Here is a 22933-nt window from a genome sequence, read left to right as displayed (position 1 = left end):
AGATATATCAAAGGAGCTCAGATAAAGTTCGTGTTCAGCCTCTCAAGATAGCTGTTATTCAGGACAGGGTGACATAAAGGTAGGGATGATGCTCCACTGGGATTTCCATGCTCTTCAGCGGGAACTTGTCACCTGGGACAGACACTAAACTTACAAGCTGTAGAGATGCATTAAAGACGCCCTTCTCCTAAGCCTGTGCAGGATCTCCTCAGGCAGAATTTTCCCCACCTATGTTCATGTGGGTGGTAAATGTTCTGCACCATGTGCAGGATCTGAACATAGTCATGACCCAGGCAGGCTGCAGGATAAGGAGCTCAGAGGCTGAAGGGAGATTTTCAGCATCTTCAGAGTGATGGTATTAAATTCTTTTCTATGGTCATTTTCTTTATTGGTCTCAGAAGTTGGCTATGATTCTAGAATCAGACATGATTTTCCTCCTGTTGAGGGAATTAGGTTCTACATCCAAACAGACAGCTACCTTAAAGGGTAAGTGCTTCTGCTGCACCTTTATGGCCAGCTCGCCATGATCCTTTTGGTTGTGGTTCAGTCAATAGCCGCCTTTTCCTTATCCACAACTTCATATATATTTGTAGACACAGGCCCAGACTCACTGACTTGCCTATTGGACTCATGGCTCTAATACACCTAGTGATGCTGTTACTTGCAGCATATATAACCAGAGATGTTTTTATATCTTCAGGAAAATGGGATGACATCATATGTAAACTATTCATTTTCTTGCTCAGGGTTTTCTGGAGCCTCTCTGTTTGTGCCACCTGTCTTCTGAGTGTCTTCCAGGATATCATCCTCTGCCCTCAAAGCTCTCACTCAGCTAAGTCCAAACACAATTCCCCACATCAGCTCTCATGTTTCTTTATTTCACTGAGGATCTTCTATACATCCATCAGCAGCCATACTTTAATAGCAGTTACTGCCATAGGAAATCTCACCTCTGTTAATCTTATATATATCATGATATCTTGCTCTTTACACCCATTAGTTCCTCAGTGCAACACATCTTCTCTACACTGCTGGTTTTCAGGAATGTCTTCCTTATTGGTCTCATGGCCTCTCGACTTTCTACATGGTGACTCTCTTGTGCAGGCCTAAGACTTTGGCCCAGTTCCTTCAGAACTAAAAACTTTCCCCAAAAGAATCTCCAGAGCAAAGAGCCCTTTGAGCCATTCTAATGCTTATAAGCTTCTTCCTGGTGATGTCAACTTTGAAAGTATCATGTCGTACTCAAGAAGTATATTCCAGGGAAATCCATCTCTTTATTGTGTTCAGATTCTTGTAGCCCACAGCTGTGCTGCAGTCAGTCCTCTGCTGGTTTTTGATAATGAAAAACGTGTAACTAATCTATTGATATCCATATATGAGAGGATAGTAAAATTTGATTTTCTGTGATGGTAAGTTGTCTCATGATGAGCCAATATATGGGTACCAGAGCTATGAATCTTGATGTAATGTGCATGATTGGAGGTTAAATGAAAATGTGGACTTTTGTCTTTTCTATTTTACTCATGTATTTTCTATAACTGTAAGGATATCAGATTTATATTTTAAAAAATCAATCTACATGCACTGAACATTTGCAAAGATTTTCGCTTAACTCTCTTTGGGGACAACCTAAAAGGTCATCTCCCTTGTCACTTCCTGGATGACTTACCCTTCTCTAAATCTGCTCTGAATAGTGACATTTCCCAATATCTCAACTGCTCTTTTATGTATTTTTTAAAATTAGATAAACACTTAGTGAATATAATGTCATGATCTCCAAAACACACTCATGAGTGTCCACACACATATCAGTTATGTTCAGGAGTAAAAAACAAAAATCATATGTGCCAAAATGTGTATGGCAAATTTTCAACACTACAAGGTATAAACAACCTAAGAGCCAGAACTTTTTGAATATAGGATAACAGTTGTTGCCTCTACATGAGTGAAGTATTATTCATTATTTAGAATGGAGGAGACTCTGGCAAATGAACTAACGGCAATGAGCCCTGAATCTACTGTGTAAAGTAAAATTTCCATCACACAGAAACAGATATTGTATGGAATTATATTGAGAGGACAAGACTCAGAGGACTCAACATGAACTAAACCCAGCATGGTTTTCCATATACTCAAGAAACAGTCATTGTGAAGTTTTTCTGATTGAGTTGTAGTTTCAGTTCGTAGGTGCTGTAGACAGGTGCACTCTTGTTAGACAACAATGTAAGTGTCCTCTCCAACACTACTGTGTGTCCATGATGTTCATAATGGGAAATGTGTATCTCAGGTTTATTTTCTTGCGATGAAAATGTGTTCAGATACTGTACCAATGCTGCAGAAAATGAATATTAATGTAAAGACTCTAAAAGTACCAAACTACAATTTCTCAGTTTAAAAGATTATATTAAGTTTGTCCCATGCATCAAGTTAACTATCATTTCCTGATGCTCTGCCTCTTATCCTCAGATTTCCCCATGAAGGATACAAGTTTTTCAGTTAATCCAGACTCTTTGGGAGGAGCTTCTGCACTTTGGAAGAGTTTCCCACCCGGTGTAGGAGTACAGTGATAACCTTCTTGATGAGGTGTTTTATATGCAGCTGAAACTCCAAATAAAAGTTGATCAAACATACAATTTGAACTAGCTGAAAACAACTGATCTTATAAAAACATTTGGCTTATTCTTTTGCAATGGAAAACAATCAATCAAAGATAAAACAAACCTGACATTTTATTTTTACATCAGCAACTTATCATCGTATGTACTTAATATACCAGAAGAATAACTTTTTGAAATATTATGAACTAATGCCACCTACATCCTATCACCTAGAAATGTTCTTCATATGTCAATATGGTCACTTAATGTTTAGGGTTGTCATTTCTTTCTTTCTTTCTTTCTTTCTTTCTTTCTTTCTTTCTTTTCTTTCTTTCTTTGCCTTTTTAAGGATTGTCATTTCTTACTTCTTTTAAAACTGTTCTTGATTTTTTTGTGAATTTCACACCATGTACTCTTTGTATATTTTCTGTATCCTTGCAAACTCCACACCCCAAAGAAAATAAAAATAAGATAGAATTTTAAAATGTCTTGCTGTAGAAGCTGTAGTATGTTACACTGCTTCTCAGGGGATGTGCATGACCCACTCTCCTGAGTGCTTCAGCAAGTGAAGGGAAGTACCCATTCACCTAAGTGTGTTGGTGGTGGATAGGTGGAGCCAACTCATCAGAGTGATGGAGTCTTTCTCAACCTGGAAGGCACATTGTGCTCCAGGACCTATGGACTCTGCCCTGTTAAACCTATAAACAGGTTCTTCAAGGAAGCTAGGCCAGGACAATTTCATGATTCCCACAACACACACACACACACACACACACACACACACACACACACGCACACGCACATGTACACACACACTGACACACACAGAGACACAGAGCATAATATAAAAATACTTAGATTATGTTAAATATGTTTACCTCTAACATTTGTCACTTCTTTATAATGAAAATTTTCTAAGCATTTTTTCTTGGTGTTTGAAATCTCTGGTAAATTATTGTAGAGATGGTTTTCTTTCTGATATTTTGTTCCTCTTACTGAAAATATATTGTTATTCTCATAAGACATATGCTGATTACAGCTCAATCACACTCTATTCCTCCCAGTTCCTCCCAATCTCCTATCCTATCCAGATCCACTTCAATTCTTTCTCTCATTAGAAAAAAAGCAGCCTTCTAAATGTTAATAAGAAAATGTGACAAAACAATATGTCATATTATAAAACAAAAAACATCATCCTTCCCATTTGAGCCTGTGCCCTGAGCCGACCTTGGGAGCTGGTTTATCACCCAGTCACACAACACCCAGAGAAAACTCAGATCCCAGGAGAGGAGAGGACAAAAGTACATGCCGAGAGAAGAGAGAACAGAAGGGCATCCAGAAAAATGATAGAACAGGACAGAATACAGAAATAGTAGAGATCAGAAGACCTTCCAGAGAGAGTAGAAGACTGACGGACATCCTGAGAGAGAAGAGGACTGAAGGGCATCCGGAGAGAGGAGAAGACAGAAGGGCATCAAGAGAGAGGAGAGGACAGAATTGTATCCAGTGAGAGGAGAGAACAGAAGGGAATCTAGAGAGGAGAAGTCAGAAGGGTATCCAGAGTGAGGAGAAAATTATCAGGCATCCAGATAAAGGAGAAGACAAAAGGGCATCTAGAGAGAAGGGAACTGTAAAGAATCCAGAAAGAGCAGAGGACAGAAGGGCATCCTGAGAGAAGAGAAATAGAAGGTCATCCAGCAAGAAAAGAAGGTAGAAGAGCATCTGGAGAGAGGAGAAGACAGAAGGGCATCCCAAGAGAGTTGAAAACAGAAAGGCATCCAGAGAGATGAGAGAAAAGAAGATACTCTAACATACCCAGTATCACAGGAGAGGCCACACTATTTGCCCCAACACCTGCAGAAACTGGGTCACCCAGGATCCAGGGATGTAGGACACAGCCCAGCCAGTGGCACAAGTTACTTCTTGTCTGAAACTGCACTTGAAGCAGACCTAGAGTGGTGGCTATGTACCCAGTCTTACAGCACCCATAGGACATCCAACTCCAAGATGCTCTGAAATGCCCAGGTTCTCAGGATCACAGGACCACAGAGGAAGCTCAGCTCCCAGGAGATCAGACATATTAGAAGCACTGGAGCTCTGACACACTCAAGATCACAGCTGAGGCCATAACATCTTTCCCAAATACCAGGGTAACTGGGAGCCCCATAGAAATCAGGGACACACAAACCCCTGCCTAGCTAGAGGCAAGGGTTTCTGCAGGTTTTCATCTGTGCCTGAAGCAAACCCAGGGCTCTGGCTCCCAACACACACCTGCAATGACAAGAGAAAGCTGGATTCCAGGAGCTCAGATACAACAGGATCTCAGTCACATCATGATTTCAAGATCCTAGAGCCAGACTGACTCCCAGGAGCTCTAACACATACAGGATATAAGGATCACAGGATCACAGAATCATAGCTAGACTCTATGGAGTTCTGACACAACCAAGATCACAGGAGGGACTGGCTCCAGCCAGAGAAAGCAAGTCAGGTAGCACTAGAGATAACCAGATTCTGAGAGGCAAGTATATAAACATTAAAAAACAGACACTAAGCCTGTTTGGCATCATGAGAACCAAGTTCTCCCAACATAGCAAGTACTAGATACCCCTTAACACTGAAAAATCAAGATTCAAATTTAAAATCACTTCTCATTATGATGATACAGGACTTTAAGAAGAACATAAATAACTCCCTTAAAGAAATTCAGGAGAATACAGGTAAATAGGTAGAATCCCTTAAAGAGGAAACACACACACACACACACACACACACACACACACACACACAAAACTTAAAGAATTACAGGAAAACACAACAAAACAGGTGAAGGTATTGAAAAATCATCAAGAATATAAAAATGGAAATATAAACAATAAAGAAATCACAAAGGGAGACAACCCTGGTGATAGAAAACCTAGGAAAGATATCAAGAGTCATAGAACCAAGCATCATCAATGGAATACAAGAGAGAGAAGAGAAAATCTCAGGTGTATAAGATACCATAAAAAACATTGACACAAGAGTCAAAAAAATGCAAAATGCAAAAACCTCCTAACCCAAAACATCCAAGAAATCAAGGGCAATATGAGAAAACCAAATCCAAGAATAGTATGTATAGAAGAAAGCAAAGATACACAAATTAAAGGGCCAGGAAGTATCTTCAAAAAGAATATTGAGGAAATTTTCCCTAACCTAAAGAAAGAGATGTCCAAGAACATACAAGAAGCCTACAGAACTCCAAATAGACTGGATCACAAAAGAAATTTCTACTGTCACATAAATCAAAATAATAAATGCACAAAAAAGGAAGAATATTAAAGCAATAAAGGGAAAAAGTCAAGTAACATATAAAGACAGACTTATCGTAATTACACCAGATTTCTCACCAGGGAATACAAAAACCAGAAGATCCTGGACAGATGTCATACAGATCATAAAAGAACACAAATGCAAGCCCAGGGTACTATACACAGCAAAACTCTCAATTACAATAGATGGAGAAACCAAGATATTTCATGATAAAACCAAATTTACACAATATCTTTCCACAAATCCAGCCCTACAAAGGATAATAAATAGAAAACTCCAACACAAAGAGGGAAACTACAGCCTAGAAAAAGCAAGAAAATAATCTTCTTTCAACAAAACCAATAGAAGATAGTCACATAAACATAATACCACCTGTAACAAAAAAAAAAAATAACAGGAAGCAACAATCACTTTTCCTTAGTATCTCTTAACACCAATGGTTCAATTCCCAAATTAAAAGACATAAACTGATAGGCTGATTATGTAAACAGGACTCAGAATTTTGCTGCAAACAGGAAATGAACCTTAGAACAACAGCCACTATCTCAGAGTAAAAGGCTGGAAAACAATTTTCCAAGCAAATGGTTCCAAGAAACAAGCTGTAGTAGCCATTCTAATATCGAATAAAATCAACTTTCAACCAAATGTTATCAAAAAATAAGGAAGGACACTTTATACTGATCAAAGGAAAAAATCTATTAAGATGAACTCTCAATTCTGACTATGTATACTTCAAATGCAAGGGCACCCACATTCATAAAAGAAACTTTATTAAAGCTCAAAGCACACATTGTACCTCACACAATAATAGTGGGAGACTTCAACACCCCATTCTCATCAATGGACAGATCATGGAAACAGAAACTAAACAGATACACAGTGAAACTAAGAGAAGTTAACAGATATCTATAGAACATATCATTCTAAACAAAAGAATATACCTTCTTCTCAGCACATCATGGTACCTTCTTCAAAACTGGCCATATAATTGGTCAAAATACAGGCTGAAACAGATCCAAAATATTGAAATAATCCCATGCCTCCTATCAGATCACCATGAACTAAGACTGGTCTTCAATGAGGACAAAATCAACAGAAAGTCCACATAAACATGGAACCTAAACAATGCCCTACTCAATGATAACCTGGTCAAGGAAAAATAAAGAAATTAAAGACTTTTAAGAATTTAATGTAACTAAAGGCATATTATATCAAAACTTGTGGGACACAATGAAGGCAGTGTTAAGAGAAAAACTCATAGCTCTAAGTGCCTACAAAAAGAAATCCAGAGACAGCAGCTTGAAAACTCAAGAACAAAAAGAAGGGAATACACCCAAGAGGAGTAGAGGCAGAAAATACTCAAACTCAGGGCTGAAATCAACCAACTAGAAACAAAAAGAACTATACAAACACTCAACAAAACCAGCAGCTGGTTCTTTGAGAAAATCAACAAGATAGATAAACCTTTAACAAGACTAACCAGAGGGCACAGAGACAGTATCCAAATTAACAAAATCAGAACTGAAAAGGAAAACAACAACAGAAAGTTTGAAAAATTCAAAAAAAAATCATCAGATTCTACTACAAAAGAGTATACTCAACAAAACTGGAAAATCTGCATGAAATGGGTAGCTTTCTAAAGAGATCCCAGGTACCAAATTTAAATCAGGATCAGATAAACCATCTAAACAGTCCCGTAACCCCTAAAGAAATAGCAGCAGTCATTAAACGTTTCCCTACCTTAAAAAAATAAACAAATTCCAGGACCAGATTGTTTTCATGCAGAATTCTACCAGACCTTCCAAGAAGACCTAATAGTGAGGCAGCCCACTCTCTCCCTACCTATTCAATATAGCACTTAAAGTGCTAATCAGATTAATTAGACAACAAAAGGAGGTCAAAGTGATATAAATTGGAAAGGAATAAATCAAAATATCACTATTTGCAAATGATATAATAGTATACTTAAGTGAGACCAAAAATTCCACCTGAGAACTCCTAAACATGATAAACAAATTCAGCAAAGTGGCTGGATATAAAATTGACTTGAACAATCAATAGCCTTCCTCTACTTAAAAGATAAATAGGCATAGAAAGAAATTAGGGAAATGACACCATTCACAATAGTCACAAATAATATAAAATACCTCAGTGTGACTCTAACCAAGCAAGTGTAAGATTTGTATGACAAGAACTTCAGTTCCCTGAAGAAAGAAATCAAAGCTGATCTCAGAAGATGGAAAGATCTTTCATCCTCATAGATTGGCAGGATTAATATAGTAAAAGTGATCATCTTGCTGAAAGCAATTTACAGATTCAATGCAGTCTCCAAAAAATTCCAATTCAATTCTTCATAGAGTTAGAAATAGCAATATTCACATTCATTTGGAATAACAAATCTCAGGATATTGAAAATTATTGTCTTTACTCCAAACATTTGGGAGGCAGATGCAGGGGGATTTCTGAGTTCAAGGCCAGTCTGGTCTACAGAGTGGGTTCCAGGACAGCCAGGGCTACACAGAGAAACCCTGTCTCATAAAACAAAAAAAAAGAGAAAGAAAGAAAGAAAGAGAGAGAGAGAGAGAGAGAGAGAGAGAGAGAGAGAGAGAGAGAGAGAGAAAAGAAAGAAAGAAAGAAAGGAAGGAAGGAAGGAAGGAAGGAAGAAAGGAAGAAAGGAAGAAAGGAAAGAAAAAAGAAAAGAAAAGAAAATGATTGTCAACCATAAAAAATTCTGCAGTCAACACTATTTCTGATCTCAAGCTGTATTACAAAGCAATAGTGATAAAAAACTGTATGGTATTGGTACAGAGACAGACAGGTTGAATAATGGAGTGGAATTGAAGACCTAGAAATGAATCCACACACTTGATCTGTGATGAAGGAGCAAAAACCATCAGTAGAAAAAAGAACATTTTCAACAAATGATGCTGATTCAACTGGAGGTCAGCATGTAGAAGAATGTAAATTTACCTGTTCTCATCTACTTGTACAAAGCTCAAGTCCAAGTGGGTAAAGGATCCCCACATAAAACCAGGTACACTGAAAGTAACAGAAGAAAAATAGGGGAAGACCCTCTAACCCATGGGAACAGGGGAAACTTCCTGATTAGAACACAAATGGCTTATGCACTGAGATCAAGAATAGACAAGTGGGACCTCATATAATTGCAAAGCTTCTGTAAGGCAAAAGATAGTGTCAACAGGACAAAACAGCAACTAATAGATTAGGGAAAGTTCTTTACCAATCCTACATCCAATAGGTGGTTAATATCCACTACATACAAAGACTCAAGAAATTAGACTCTAGAGAATCAAACAACCCTATTAAAAATGGGGTACAGAGGTAAACAAAGAATTCTCAACTGAGGAATGTTGAATGTCTGAGAAGCACCTGAAATAATGTTCAACATCCTTAGTCATCAGAGAAATCCAAATCGAAACTATCCTGAGATTCCACCTCACATCAATCAGAATGGCTAAGATAAAAAACTCAGGGGATGGCAGATGCTGCCAAAGTTGTGGAGAAAGAGGAACACTCCTCTATTGTTGTCGAGTTTGCAAGCTGGTACTTTGGAAGTTAGTCTGGTAGCGCCTCAAAAAATTGGTCATAGTATTACCTGAGGACCCTGCTATATCACTTTTGGGATTATACCCAAAAGATTCTCCAACATATACATGGACACATTCTCCACTATGTTCAGAGCAGACTTATTTATATTAGGCAGAAGCTGGAAATAACCCAGATGTCCCTCAAAAGAGGAATGGATACAGAAAATGTGGTATATTTACATAAAGGAATACTACTTAGCTATTAAAAATTACTTCATGAAATCCTTAGGCAAATGGATGGAACTAGAAAATATCATCCCCAGTCACAAAAGAACACTCATGGTATGCAATCACTGATAAGTGGATATTAACCCAAATGCTTGGAATACCAAGATCCAATTCATAGACTACATGAAGCTCAAGAAGAAAGACAACTGAAGTTTGGGTGCTTCGGTCATTCTCAGAAAGGGGAATAAAATGCTCATAGGAGCAAATAGAGAGACAAAGTCACAGACTGGAAGAAAGGCCATTCAAAGACTGCCCCATCTGGGAATCCATCCCATATACAGTTACTAAACCCAGACACTACTGTGGATGTCAAGAAATGCATGCTGATAGCAGACTGATATAACTGTTTCCTGAGAGGCTCTGCCAGAGCCTGACAAATGTACAGGCAGAGGCTCACAGCTAACCATTGGACTGAGAACAAGGTCTCCTTGTGGTCCAATATGGAGGAGTTAGAGAAAGGACTGAAGGAGCTGAAGGGGTTTGCAACCCCATAGGAAGAACAATAATACCAACCAACCAGAACTCCCACAGCTTTCCAGAACTAAACCACCAAACAAAGAGTACTCATGGAGGGACCTATGACTCCAGCCCCATATGTAGCAGAGGATTTCCTTGACAGACATCAATGGGAGGAGAGGCCCATGATCCTGTGAAGGTTTGATGCCCAAGGGTACATGAATTCTTAGGTGGAGAGGTGGCAGTGGGTGGGTCTGTGGGGACTGGACTTGAGTTTTGTGCAGAGTTACAGATATGGATCTATTTGCATACTTCCACACAGAGCAACCTAGTAAGTCCAGCAACATTTGTTGAAGATGCTGCCCCCTGCATTTTATAGTTCTGGTTTCTTTATAAAAAATTAATTATCCATGTGTTTGTGGATTTACATCTGGGCTTTAATTCAATACCATTGATCAACTTGTTTGATTTTATGCAAATATGATGTGGATTTTATTACTACAGCTCTGTAGTAAAGATTTCATCTGGGTTGGTGGTACCTCCAGAAGTTCTTTTTATACAGAGGATTGTTTTAACTATCTGGTTTTTGTTTGTTTGCTTTCTTGTTTTTGTTTGTAAATATGAAGCTTAGTATTGTACTTTCAAGGTCTTTGATGTGTTCTGTTGGAATTTTTATGGGTATTGCCATGACTTTGTGGATTGCTTTTTATTAGAATGGCCATTTTACTGTGTTAATCCTAGTGATCCATTACCATGGAGGATATTTCCATCTTTTGATATCTTCCTCAATTTCTTTCTCCAATGATATTAAATTATTGTCATACAGATCTTTCACTTGCTTGGTTAGAGTTACTACAAAATATTTTATATAATTTGTGGCTATTGTGGAGGATATTCATTCTCTGATTTCTTTTTCAGCCTGTTTATTATTTCTATGTAGGAGGACTACTGATTATTTTTTTGTTAATCTTGTATTCAGACACTTAACTGAATGTGTTTATCAAATACAGGAGTTTCCTTGTTGAAGATTTGAAGACACCTATGTATACTGTCATGTCATCTGCAAATATTAATACTTTAACTTCTTCATTTCAATTTGTATCTCTTTAATCTTTTGCTGTATTACAGCTGTAGGTAGAAATTGAAACACTATATTGAATAGGCATGAAGAGAGTGAGCAGCCTTGTCTTGCTCCAGATTTTAGTGTAATTGCTTAAGAACAGATGCTCCAATGTTTTGTAGCAAGGGTGTGTCCAGGTGTTCAGAGGTCTCTATAAATTGGCTAAGTTTTAGAAGCTATGCTTTGTGCTTCCCACAATTTTAGTTAACTCAGTCATTCTGGATTTCTGACGGGGTTGAAAACTTATAGTCTCATAGCCAATACTGGCTATTTACCTTGAGAGATTTGAGTGTATGGTTTTCAGCTGACATTTGTTCTAAAGCCAAGGGAAAAGCCAGGTTCCGAACTAAGTGTTTTAGTTAGGATAGATGACAGAGGTTCTGGTTAGTCAACAAAATAATGGACTGGGTATTAGGACTACCCTTGTACCTCACTGGTACAAATTGGCATAATTAAGCTCTAATTGTATTTTGAGAGAAAAGTTTTATTTTAACAGGAAGGGTGATGTGTAGGAGGAGCTAAGGTGGGAGGAGTACTGAGAGGAAGAGAAGGAGTAAGGAGAGGAGGAGAAGTAGGAGATGAGAAGCTAGGTGATGAGAGAGAAAAAAAGAGAGAAAGGGGGGAGACAGGGAGGCAGATATTCCCGTGTCTCCACCATTCAAAGATAGTTGATATATCTAGGTTGGGTAGTGGGTTACACCTCTGATTGAGCATTACCAAATTTATAAAGCCTTTGATTCACATTTTAAAAACATGTATAAATGCAAAAAGTAAAAGGGGGCATGGAATAGGGGTTTTCTAAGGGGGGGATGTGGAAAGGGGATGACATCTGAAGTATAAATAAAATATTCAATTAAAAAAGTCTGTCCACCAAGAAAAAGCCAAAATTTGTTGTGGTTTTCTTGAACTTACAAAAAAGAATGTATTTTGTGTCTCTGAGTATAACTGTATTGCTACCCTTTATTAGTCAATTCAAGGAAACTTTCTTTTCTCTCACTAGTTTATCGTACTTTCCACAGCAAGTTCATGGTTTGTCTGTGATCCACTGTTGCTGAAAATGACCGAGAGCAAGACAACCAAGATGAAGCCAGAAGTCAGCTTACAATATAGAAACAATGAGCCCAGAGGACATCAATTCAAAAGCTGAGCTCCAAGTAAATTTCTGAAAATATTTTTATACCCCCTGCCTGCTTACTTTAGCAATCTAGAGTGACTTATGTTGGGTTGGGTTATTAAACTTCTTAATACAGTGTATTCAGCTGCCTCATAAGCAGTAATGCTTCCCCCAAAGCAGAATTACCAGAAGCTATTTATAGTGCAGACTGAAGGAGAGGAGCAGGGTTTCAGGACAGCTGTGGGGTAGAGTCTTGAACCACCAGAAAGCTGGCCAGTGTGCTGTGGAGATTTCCTGTTGTTAAGGGCTCCATTTCACAGCACCCTGTTCTGGAATTGCCTTGCACTTAAGGATTGCACACTGTCACATACCATGCAGAAGCCATGTTTTGGCCATACATTCTGTTAATTGTAGACTGTTGTTTCTATTTTAAATCCTGGGAATTTTAAAACCTGTTATTCTTAGTATAACTGTACAAGTTGCTGTGTACATTTTGCACATAATTCTGCTTTGAAAATTATTTGTGTAATTCCTTTTCTTTCGGGATCATAGCACTACTTTTGGCAAGAAATCTTTATTTGTCAAAATATATACAACAGAAAATTTAAACATCAAAATGTATTTGAAGTAGTGACATACTCACAGTGTTGGATATTTAAGAAGATGAGCAAGAACTACCACACAGGGCTTCCTTAAAGACTCATTTAAGAATAAAATAAAATAAAATGAAAAACATACTTGTCATATATGGAAGGATTTGTGGTTTAATCTTCTGGTACATGTTTACCATCATGTTGGTTAAAGAAAATCATTTTAACAAAAAAATCATATTTCACATCTGACAAAACACATAGAGAGCATGCAACGATTGACATTTCTGATGCTAGCACATTGGATTTTCTTAAAGGATCTTGCCTGTCAACGAAGACTCAAACATTTATCACACATGGACCTCAAATAGTTAACGATATGCTTTTCACTGCTCATAAACACAAAAGGGCTGACTGTGGCATAAATGTGTATCACAAAGAGTTGGATAGAGTAAGACGTTGGTTCATTCAGGAACATAGTTCTTGAGCAGGAGACGATGCTGTCAAAGATGGACATCAGCACAAAGAAGCTCATGAGCATCAGGACGGTCTGGGTGGCCCTTTGCTCTGGGGATGCTTTTGGGGAAAGACTGGTACCTTCTAGATGTTGGGCCTGTTTCCTGTGCCTGCACAAGAGAGCCACCATGTACCAAGTCGAGATGACCATGAGACTAATAAGAAAGACTTCCCTGATGACCAGCAGTGTAGTAAACATACTCTGCATGAGGTGACTCAAGGGTAGACTAGAGCAGGACTGAGTAACATAAATGAAGTCATTCATGGTCAGATTGGGGGTGGCAATGATTGATAGTAAGAGACGACTGCTAATTAACATATAGAGGACACTCGGCAAAAGAATGGCACATGAGATGTGATGGGGAGATTTGTGCTTGAACTTTGCTAAACAGGAGCTTCTGGGACTGAGGATGATGGCCTGGAGGACACTCAAAAGGGTAGTGGTACAAAGGGAGAGACCTCTCAAAATTCTGTGCAGGTAGACAAGGAATTTACATATGATATCATCCCATCCCCTCCAATAAATGAAAATGTCTGTGGCTATAAATGCCATGACCAGTAGCATTAGTAGGTGGATTAAGGACAAGATTCCAATGGGCAGGTCAGTGAGTCTGGGCCTGTGCCCACGAATGAACTTAAGGATGTGAAAGAGAAGAAGGAAACTGTTTGCTGAGATCCCAATGCCCATTACAGAGAAAAAGGTGTTTCTTATGTTAGAATCAGTATGGAGGATGATGTTTTTGTTCATATTTCTCAGAAGCTGAGAAAAGTGTGGAACAATGCCTCATTCTGAACAAATCCACAAGTATAACTCTCAGACCACTCTTCTTCCTTCAGAAAAACACAGTGGCCCATATGCCTTTATTCCACTGAAGAACTCAGCTTCAGCTTAAACCCCACAGACCATCTCACCTGTCATAAGCTGAGACATTACTTTGTCCTGTGTTCCATGGTAGCTGCTTCAATGTGTGAGTTCCTTCAACATTAAATACTACACACATCATAGATGGTGTCTTTTCTATTTAGCATATGTGTGTTTCCCTTGAGCAGGAACAGCATCTTAATGGTTTTCTTGTAAAACATCTCAATTGCCAGGAACATTACAGTCAGAGTTTTACTATTTTGGGTGAATTTGAATGAGAAGGATTGTGTGAAAGAAACCAGTCCTTCCCAATGAAAGAGGTCTCATGGATTGGGTATGTACTTATTCTATTTGTAGCTGTTTTTACTCTATTTTTAAAACCAGTATTCTTAATATATTTATATAGCAAATATAGGGAATTGTAATCTCTGAATCCAGAAGTTTTTTTCTACCCACAATATACCATTTCCTCCAAGTGTTACCTTGAACACTCTTAGGCTGAGCTCCAGTCACCTCAGCTGAACATATACATAGCCATGTGCCTGTGTCAGGAGGACACTAGATACATAGATATACATGCTGTGTATACAGCAAAACATGGCAGTGTTCCAGCACAAGATGGTCTCTGTGGATATTTTGTCTGCTGGTTCTCTCACGCAGTGCCTTATATTTGTGCTCTGGAAGAGTTAAGGCAATTCATAGAGACTGGTCAGCTCCATTACTGCCAGAAATAGAAGATAAAATATTTTAAAAAACAACAAAACAGCAGAACATTGGAGTAGAGTTGTTTCCAGAGAACTCCCATGGACTATTCAGTCTTTCTCTGATACTCTTTAAGGGCATCTTCCATTTTTCTAATCTCAGTGCAGACCATCCTCCAAGAGAAGAGCAAAGTGGGCAAGGGTCAGCAGGAGCATACTCCATGTCTTCCTTCAGGATGGGAACTCAGAAGAAAACAGAACTACAATTAAAATAGTTGAGGTTATTCCAACTCAGTCTTGATAGACAGGCTCTATAGGTGTCTACATTCCCTCCTTCCATAATTGAGGTTTGATAATTCTCTAGATTCCTGATATGACAACTACAGGTTTATATTAATCAATGTCCTGTATATTTTGTTGAATTGTTGCAGTTTCTTGATTAGCCACTGACTTACTAAAACACCAGGGCCAAACCCACCTTGGGAGGAAAGCCTTCATTTCAGGTTTTTGCTAATAATCCATCATCTAGTGTTGTTGTGGGAAGAACTTAAGACAGATACTTATAGGCAGGAACTGATGCATAGATATGGTAGAGTGATATTTACTGTCATTTTGCTTTATTTATTTCCTGGTCTGTATTCTTAAGTATTCACCAGTGCAGAGTCTACACTCACACTGAGCTGGGCCCTCTCATATAGATCACCATCTAAGAAAATTTGCTACAAATATGCCCACATGTCAATCTGGTGGGGGAATTATCTGAACTGAAGTTCCCTTTCCTCTTCCCAAATGATTTAACTAGTGTCAAAACAAAGAAACAAACAAACCAAAACAACGGGCAAGGTGACCTCTTGTCAAGTTGACACACAAAAACATCACTGGTGAACAATAACCATGTCTGTCTCATTTTCCTGTTCTTACTATATCATACTACTATACACATCACAATATAAAAGTTTCACATTTTAGAAATTCAACCTCCTCTAAATCTTTAATTCTCTTTCAACATGCAAAGCCTCTCCAAAATTTTCAATCTCTAACCTATCAATTTTCTCTAATATTTTCAAAGTTTCTCTAAAATACATAGTCTGCAAAACTCTAAAGTCTCCATAAAACTCCAAAATCACTTGAAATGATTAAAATCTCTTAATTACAGGCCCCTGTAAAACAAATAACTTAAAATACTTTTTTGTTCCCAAAAGGAAGAACCAGGACACAGTCACAATCAAATTCAACAAAGTCGAACAGTGTCCAAGTGTGTCAGCTTTCTGAGACTCACTAACCATCCTCTGGGCTCCTACCCAGTGCTGGGAAAGCTGTCCATAGCACACACAGCTTGTCTCTTAGACTCACATTGGCCGCACCCCACAGCAGCTGCTGCTGTTCTTGGTAGATATCCTGTAATACTGACATCTGAGATTGCTTGGATATGCACTACAACTGTGCTGAAGCTTCATCTCTAGACTCTCCTTGGCTCTCTTCAGGGACTCTAACACTGCCACAAGGTACCAAGCCAGAGTGTTACTCCCTGACCTCTTCCTTCCTTCAGGAACAGTAACACTTGAGAGACTCTTAAGCTACAAACTTTGCTGCAAGTATAAGATACAGCCTCAGCAATGCCTGGACAATTTTTCCTGTGTGTTGAGCCCAAGGAAACATAAGATTTTTAATTGTTCCATCAAGGCAAATGTTTCACTTTAGTGGATCTTAACTTAAAATATGAACAACTCTTATAGAATCTTGAAGGGACTCTTGTAGTTCTCTCTGGAACTTCATAAGACAGCCTCCATCATCTGCACTGGTCTCAGTGTTATATTCTAAGGCCACAGAGAATAATCCACTAAGATGTCAGCATTCTATGTATTTTACAGCCCAAAGTTCCAAGTCCTTCCACAATCTGAAAAACAAATGTTCAGGACTGTCACAGGAATACCCAATACACTAGTATCAGTTTCTGTCCTGGTTAGGCCTTTTGTTGCTGTGAAAAAAAATACCATGATGAAAACCAAGTTGGAGAGAAAGGAATTATTTTACCATACAGCTTCTAGTTCTTCATCCAGGGAAGCTGAAGACAGAATTCAAGACAAAAGCATGGAGGCAAGAACTGATGGAGAAGCCATGGAGTAGTGTTGTTTACCACATTGTTCCTTATAGCTTGCTCTGTCTACATTCTCATGGTACCTAGGACTACCATCCCAGGTGTGGCAATGTCCACAGTGATCTGAACCCTCCCATATCAAATCAATCATCAATCAAAAAATGTATCAGGTGCTTGCCCATGAGCCAGTCTGGTGGCTGCATTTTCTCAGTTGAGGTTACACTTCTAAAATAACTCTAGCTTGTGTCAACTTAACATGAAACAATGTAGCACAGACAGCAAGTATATGCGGCATGTAAGTTTGTAAACAAATTTCTGTTACAGAGTAAAAGTTTATCTTTGAAAGTCAAGGTAGTAAGTGAAACTTTTAAAACATATTTAGAGCATATGATATTATAATGGAAGATATTAATGAGAGGTATAAGGGATCAAATTCACAAGTATGAGATACTGGTTAAGGCCTTAGACCTTACCTGAGACAGGTAATTGGTGAAAACCTTTAACAAATCTGATTTTCTGAAATAAAAATTCTGTAGTATCATCTGAAAAGATATGGATCATGTGTTCTAGATTATATATATATATATATATATATATATATATATATACACATATACGTATATATATATATATACGTATATATATGTATACATATATACGTATATATATATACGTATATATATATGTGTGTGTGTATATACATATATATATATGTATATATATATATATAATAAATATATATATATAATAAATATATATATATAATAAATATATATAATAAATGGATGGTCCTAAATTATTCCCATTTTATTGTGAAGTACTTTATAAAACTTATGTGTTTGTTTTCCAACTCCTAGTCATAATAATCAAAACAGAGTAGTGGAGAGAAAGAGATGGTTCTGTGTCCCAGTGATTAAGGAAAATGGCAGTTGCTTTATAAGACAAATGTCATCATGAGCACACTCTCCAGATGTCTTTTTGTGATCTGTGTTAACTAAGCAGCAGAAGCCTGTTTTATACACTTCTTTTCATGGAAAGGAAACATTTTTAGACTTTAAAGTAGTGGCTGGCATCATATGATGTTGGCAATAGCTGACTAAGAAGTACAAAAATTCTAAAATGCTTTCTCTCATGTCGTTTATGGGGATGTGTATATTTATATAACTACACTGAGCTAATCAGAAAAGAAAAGAGTAAATAGACTAATGGGAATGAGAAACAGTAACAAAGAAAAGAAGAAAGAAACAAAAAAGAACTTTATCTTTATGAACAAACACATCGATTGCCCCGTCAAACCACCCAGGCAGTGTGCTATCAGCTCTGAATAGCAGGTGCAGGCTGTGCTAGTGTCAGGATCATTTCAGAAACCTCAGCCCTGCAAACCTGAAGCTGTTAGGAAAGTCAGGCAAACACAGAGGCTGTGACTTCTCAGTGTTATTCTCAACAACATGGCTTCAGGGATTCTGGCTTTGAAAGCATTGGGAAACCTTATCTTCCTTGAGGTAGAATTCCTCAGTAGCAAAGGAAAACTTACAGTGATAGGATTGCAGGTTATCACAAACACCAAGACACAGATGACATTTCTCTAGTCATCTTGCTATCTCTGAATTTCTGGACCACACAATTCTATATACTATCATATAACAAGTTTAAGTGAAAAGCAGTGGTGCCACACTTAATTTCAGCACTTCAAAGTCAGAGGTTTGTGGATGTTCAAGTTCAATGCCAAACTGGTCTACAGAGTGAGTACCAGGACATCAAGGGCCACATAGAGAAACCATGTCTTGAAAAACCAAACAACAAAAATAATCAGTAAGGCATGCAGATACTATACAAATGTATAATTTCTATAGAAAATACTCTGGTGTGTACAAGCTCTCCTCAGATACAAGCCACAAAGAATTCTCTAGCCTGTCCCCTCAAACCTAAGCCTCATCAGCTCACACCTCCCTGGATGAGAATGCATTTGGAGACCAGGAGAAAGGACCCATACTCTCTGATCTGCAGAATGATTTAAGGAACACTCATCTAAGAGTGGGCAGGAGAAAGAAAGCTGTGACATGCCTGGGATAATCTACTGTACCATGCACAGTGATTGTATTTTGTACATAGTAACAAAACAGGGTACTTTCAAGAGACATGACATTTTGTATATATTGTTCTTAGCACCAGAAAAGGTCACTAATTTCTGAAACAGGTCCCATTAGAAGAAGCTACATTGGGGGAAACAAAAGGAAGGCATTTGGCCAGATTAGGAAAAGAATCATGTATTGAATAAGAAATGGCAAAGTAAAATCAGAGCAGTCTTCAATTAAAGTTGATTGTGAAGGCTGTGTGGCTGCTCAGTGTGAAAAAATGGAAACTCCTTGTACAGCCTGAATCAAGGAAGCCCTGACTTTAGCCTTTGTGGCATTCCTGAGTTACCTAAATCATGAAGAAGCATGACCTATAGGATCATCAACTAGTGGGGTTTAGTAGGTGACACTCGTCAACAGCTTGAGGGTGAAGTTACTCAGCCAGGATATCTACCTTTGGCCCAATCCTAAGTTAAACTAGAAAGACACTAAGGAGAAATGGCTGGTACACCAGGAAAGGCAAAATCATCACCCTGCAGATGATGGCACTGTTTCCAGAGATGCCTGAAATAAATGAACTATGGGAATGTGACAGGCAAACCATGAAGAGCCCTTGGGCTGAGGGATGGCTGCTCTTGTGAAAGACTGGGTAAGAACTGTATTTTTAAAGTGTAAAGCCTTGTGGCTGTGTCTTCACACTCAACTGCCAGTGGAAATGTTACCTGGTGTTTCTAAATAAGCCTCCAGAAACAGCAGGAATGGGTACCCCAGAAGAGCAGCATGCCACAGACCCCAGCCATCAACATGGACCCCACACAGTCAGTGCTGCAGCACAACCTGCTTCCCTCATCACCCAGTGATGACTCCTGAGAGGCTGGACTTTGCTGCTCAGCAGCGCTGACCTTCCTCCAACTGCATCTGTTGTGAATTCCTATGATTAAAAAATTATACGGAATATTAACTCAATGACTAGAACATATAAATGATTAATGTACACAAATATCATGTCCATTAGGAACATGTTTACTGTTTATTAACAATCTGTGTCCTGTGACCTCGTCACCACAGTGACTCAGGTGACCACTCCTACCAGGCAGAGAGAGGTTAAGGGATGACATGATTTGTCAAGTTAACCAGGGAATGGAAAGGCTCTTAAGATGAATCTACTAATTAAAGATCAGCAAGGAGATATCTGTTAAGTGAGGGTTGAACACATAACCCATGTCTTTTTCAAAGGCTGTGAGGATTTCAAAGTATTCACACTAAAGCCAGTATATCAACAATATTAGTTTATGGTACATAATCAATAGAAACAAAATTAAGTATATTTGTTTATATTTAAATTTAGAACATCACTCACTGCCTTTCAAGATGCATACAAAGGATCACTTCTGAAATCCTCTGGAAATGACACACCACAACTTATGGATGATAAAGTAAATTTGGTAATTAGTTCAGAAAAGTCAGTTGAAATTAAAATTAACAGACATCTTATAAAAATTAAGTATTTTTAGGACCTTACATAGATGGAAGTTGCAGAGACAGGTGGAATCTGAGCCTGAGGAGATCCTGCACAGGCTTAAAGCATTGCTTTAAAGCAATTAAAGCATTGCTGCAGCCTGTAATTTTAGTGGCTGTCAGTGAAAAGTTCACACTGGAGAGCAGTGACATGTGGGATCCCACTGGAACATTTTACCTGTTGAGTTGACTCTACTCTGTTGGATGACAGCCATCTTGGGAGAGTTGGGCCCAAACTTTTTGTTGAGCTTCCTTGGCACACCTGCAAGTTAGATCAGGACACAATGTTGTCAAGCAAAACTTGTTAATTTTCCCTTCATGCAAAATGAGTACAATCTAAACTTCTACTGCATAATTCACCTACTTAACTCTGAGATCTCTGGTGCCTTCTTTGAGCTTCCATGTTTCTGAGTAAATCTACAGTTTATGACAGGCTGTTTCTTCCTGTGTCCTTCAAAACAGAAAGAACCTATATCCAAGAAATCCTGGTTCTGTACCCTATGACTTCCAGATTTCCATCTTTTAGTAAACAGTAAAAAAAAAATTAAAGAAAATACAGAATTAAGGAAGTTTTGGAAGTTCTGGGGCTGTGTAATCATAGGCTGCTTGAATGCAACTGTGCCTCAGGCCAACTCTGAAATGCATTCTTCTTCCCAAGGAGCTAGCTTGAATTAGCTATTTCCAGAGAGAACTGGAGACTCAAGGAACTAAATGTATGTAAAAAAAACCTAAAGACTAAAACAGCTAATATTTAAGATTCTACAGAAGGCACCTGGGGGAGAGGAATTCTCAAAGGAAAGAGAAGGCACCCATTTAATAAATACCAAATTCATGCCAAGGTAGAAGTCTGAACACTCCACAGTGGCTTCATGAGCATTTTAATGCTCACACAAAAGGCATAGCTCAGCTGGGGAAGAGGAAGCCACAGCATGGAGGGCACTGGAAAATGTTCATCTCTTGGTCATCCCTCCCCTAAGTGTGCTGGGCTTCTGTCCTAATCTCCTGCACAGGTCACTGCCATCTAGTTGTAACCAGGTTTTCTAAATGAACATGGGGGTTGGTGTGGCAAAGGTGTTGGCCTGGCAGAGGAGGTAGTGATTGACCCCTGCCCTTTGCTTTATGAAGCCACTGTTGTCTGGAATAACAGACTCCTCCTGAATAAAGAGATACATTTAAGATCCTAATTGACTTGCTCTATGATTCTGGATGGGTGAATCAACCTTACTGAATTTTTCACTTCCCTCAGCTTTTAAAAACTGATTTTAAAAATTTTATGACCATTTTTCCTGTATATATGTATGTTTCCAGCATGCTTGCTTTGAACATGATTGATATCAGAAGCAGGTACTGGATCCTGCAGAGCTAGAGTCACAGATGTTTGACAGCCCCTACATAGGTGCTAGGAAGTGGAATCCCACAAAACATGGCCAGTGCTGTTCACTGTTAAACATAAGGAATTATTTTTGTCTTCTTGGATTCTAGCATTTCCTATTCTTTCCTCTTTTATTTTTGATGTTTAAAAATGTTCATTGTGTAATTCATTCACTTCCTTGGTTAGATTTAATCCAAGGTAAGTTTCTTAGTTACCTATTCATTTACTTTAGATCCTTGTGGATGGAATTCTTTCTCAAAATTTTTGTTATCTCTACACAGGAAAGCTGCACATATTTAATTCTGTATCCTGTTTCTTTCTGGAGCTTTACATGGCCAAAAGGGTTCTTAGGGTCTCTTATGTACTTAACTGTACATAGCCTGACTTTTTAATTTCACTCTTCCTTATCTCATTCCTATGGATTCTTGCTCTAGCTAAGCCTTGAAGCATTGTAGTAAATAAGAGGAATGGTGGCACCTTTTTCAGACTCTTGATTTGAGTGGACATGCCTGAGATTCCCCATTGGAGTATAATGTTGACTACAGATTTGTCAACTATAGCCATTATCATATGCAAGTATGTGCATATATTCCTGCATTTTTTATTATGAAAATTCATAGACTTTCACAAAGGGCTATTCTGCATCTATTGACATGATCCCGTTGTTTCTCCTTGAGCTCTATCTTTTTCTCTCTTTGGGCTCTGTCTCTGCCCAATAACTGAGAGATCCTGGAGAGCAGGTCTCAGACATTGACATCTTATAGAA

At 38.3% G+C, this 22933-nt stretch overlaps 1 protein-coding gene and 1 pseudogene across 1 annotated transcript; one reads left to right on the top strand and one right to left on the bottom strand.

The window, feature by feature from the left end:
- The first annotated feature begins 425 nt into the window (after nt 1-425).
- On the top strand, nt 426-1180 carry LOC117715699 (vomeronasal type-1 receptor 95-like; annotated as a pseudogene).
- A 12173-nt stretch (nt 1181-13353) lies between these two features.
- Nucleotides 13354-14289, bottom strand: LOC117715698 (vomeronasal type-1 receptor A11-like). Its single transcript, XM_034512585.1, has one exon. The coding sequence runs from the start codon at nt 14287-14289 to the stop codon at nt 13354-13356; it is 936 nt and encodes a 311-aa protein (XP_034368476.1).
- Nucleotides 14290-22933: the final 8644 nt, after the last annotated feature.

This window comes from Arvicanthis niloticus, chromosome 9 (genome assembly GCF_011762505.2).
Source record: "Arvicanthis niloticus isolate mArvNil1 chromosome 9, mArvNil1.pat.X, whole genome shotgun sequence".
NCBI classification, from domain to species: domain Eukaryota; kingdom Metazoa; phylum Chordata; class Mammalia; order Rodentia; family Muridae; genus Arvicanthis; species Arvicanthis niloticus.
This window is presented reverse-complemented; position numbering and strand designations above follow the sequence as displayed.

What these genes read in the sequence shown, in the direction of transcription:
- LOC117715698 (XM_034512585.1), bottom strand. Translation starts at nt 14,289, where the DNA reads ATGAACAAAAACATCATCCTCCATACTGATTCTAACATAAGAAACACC.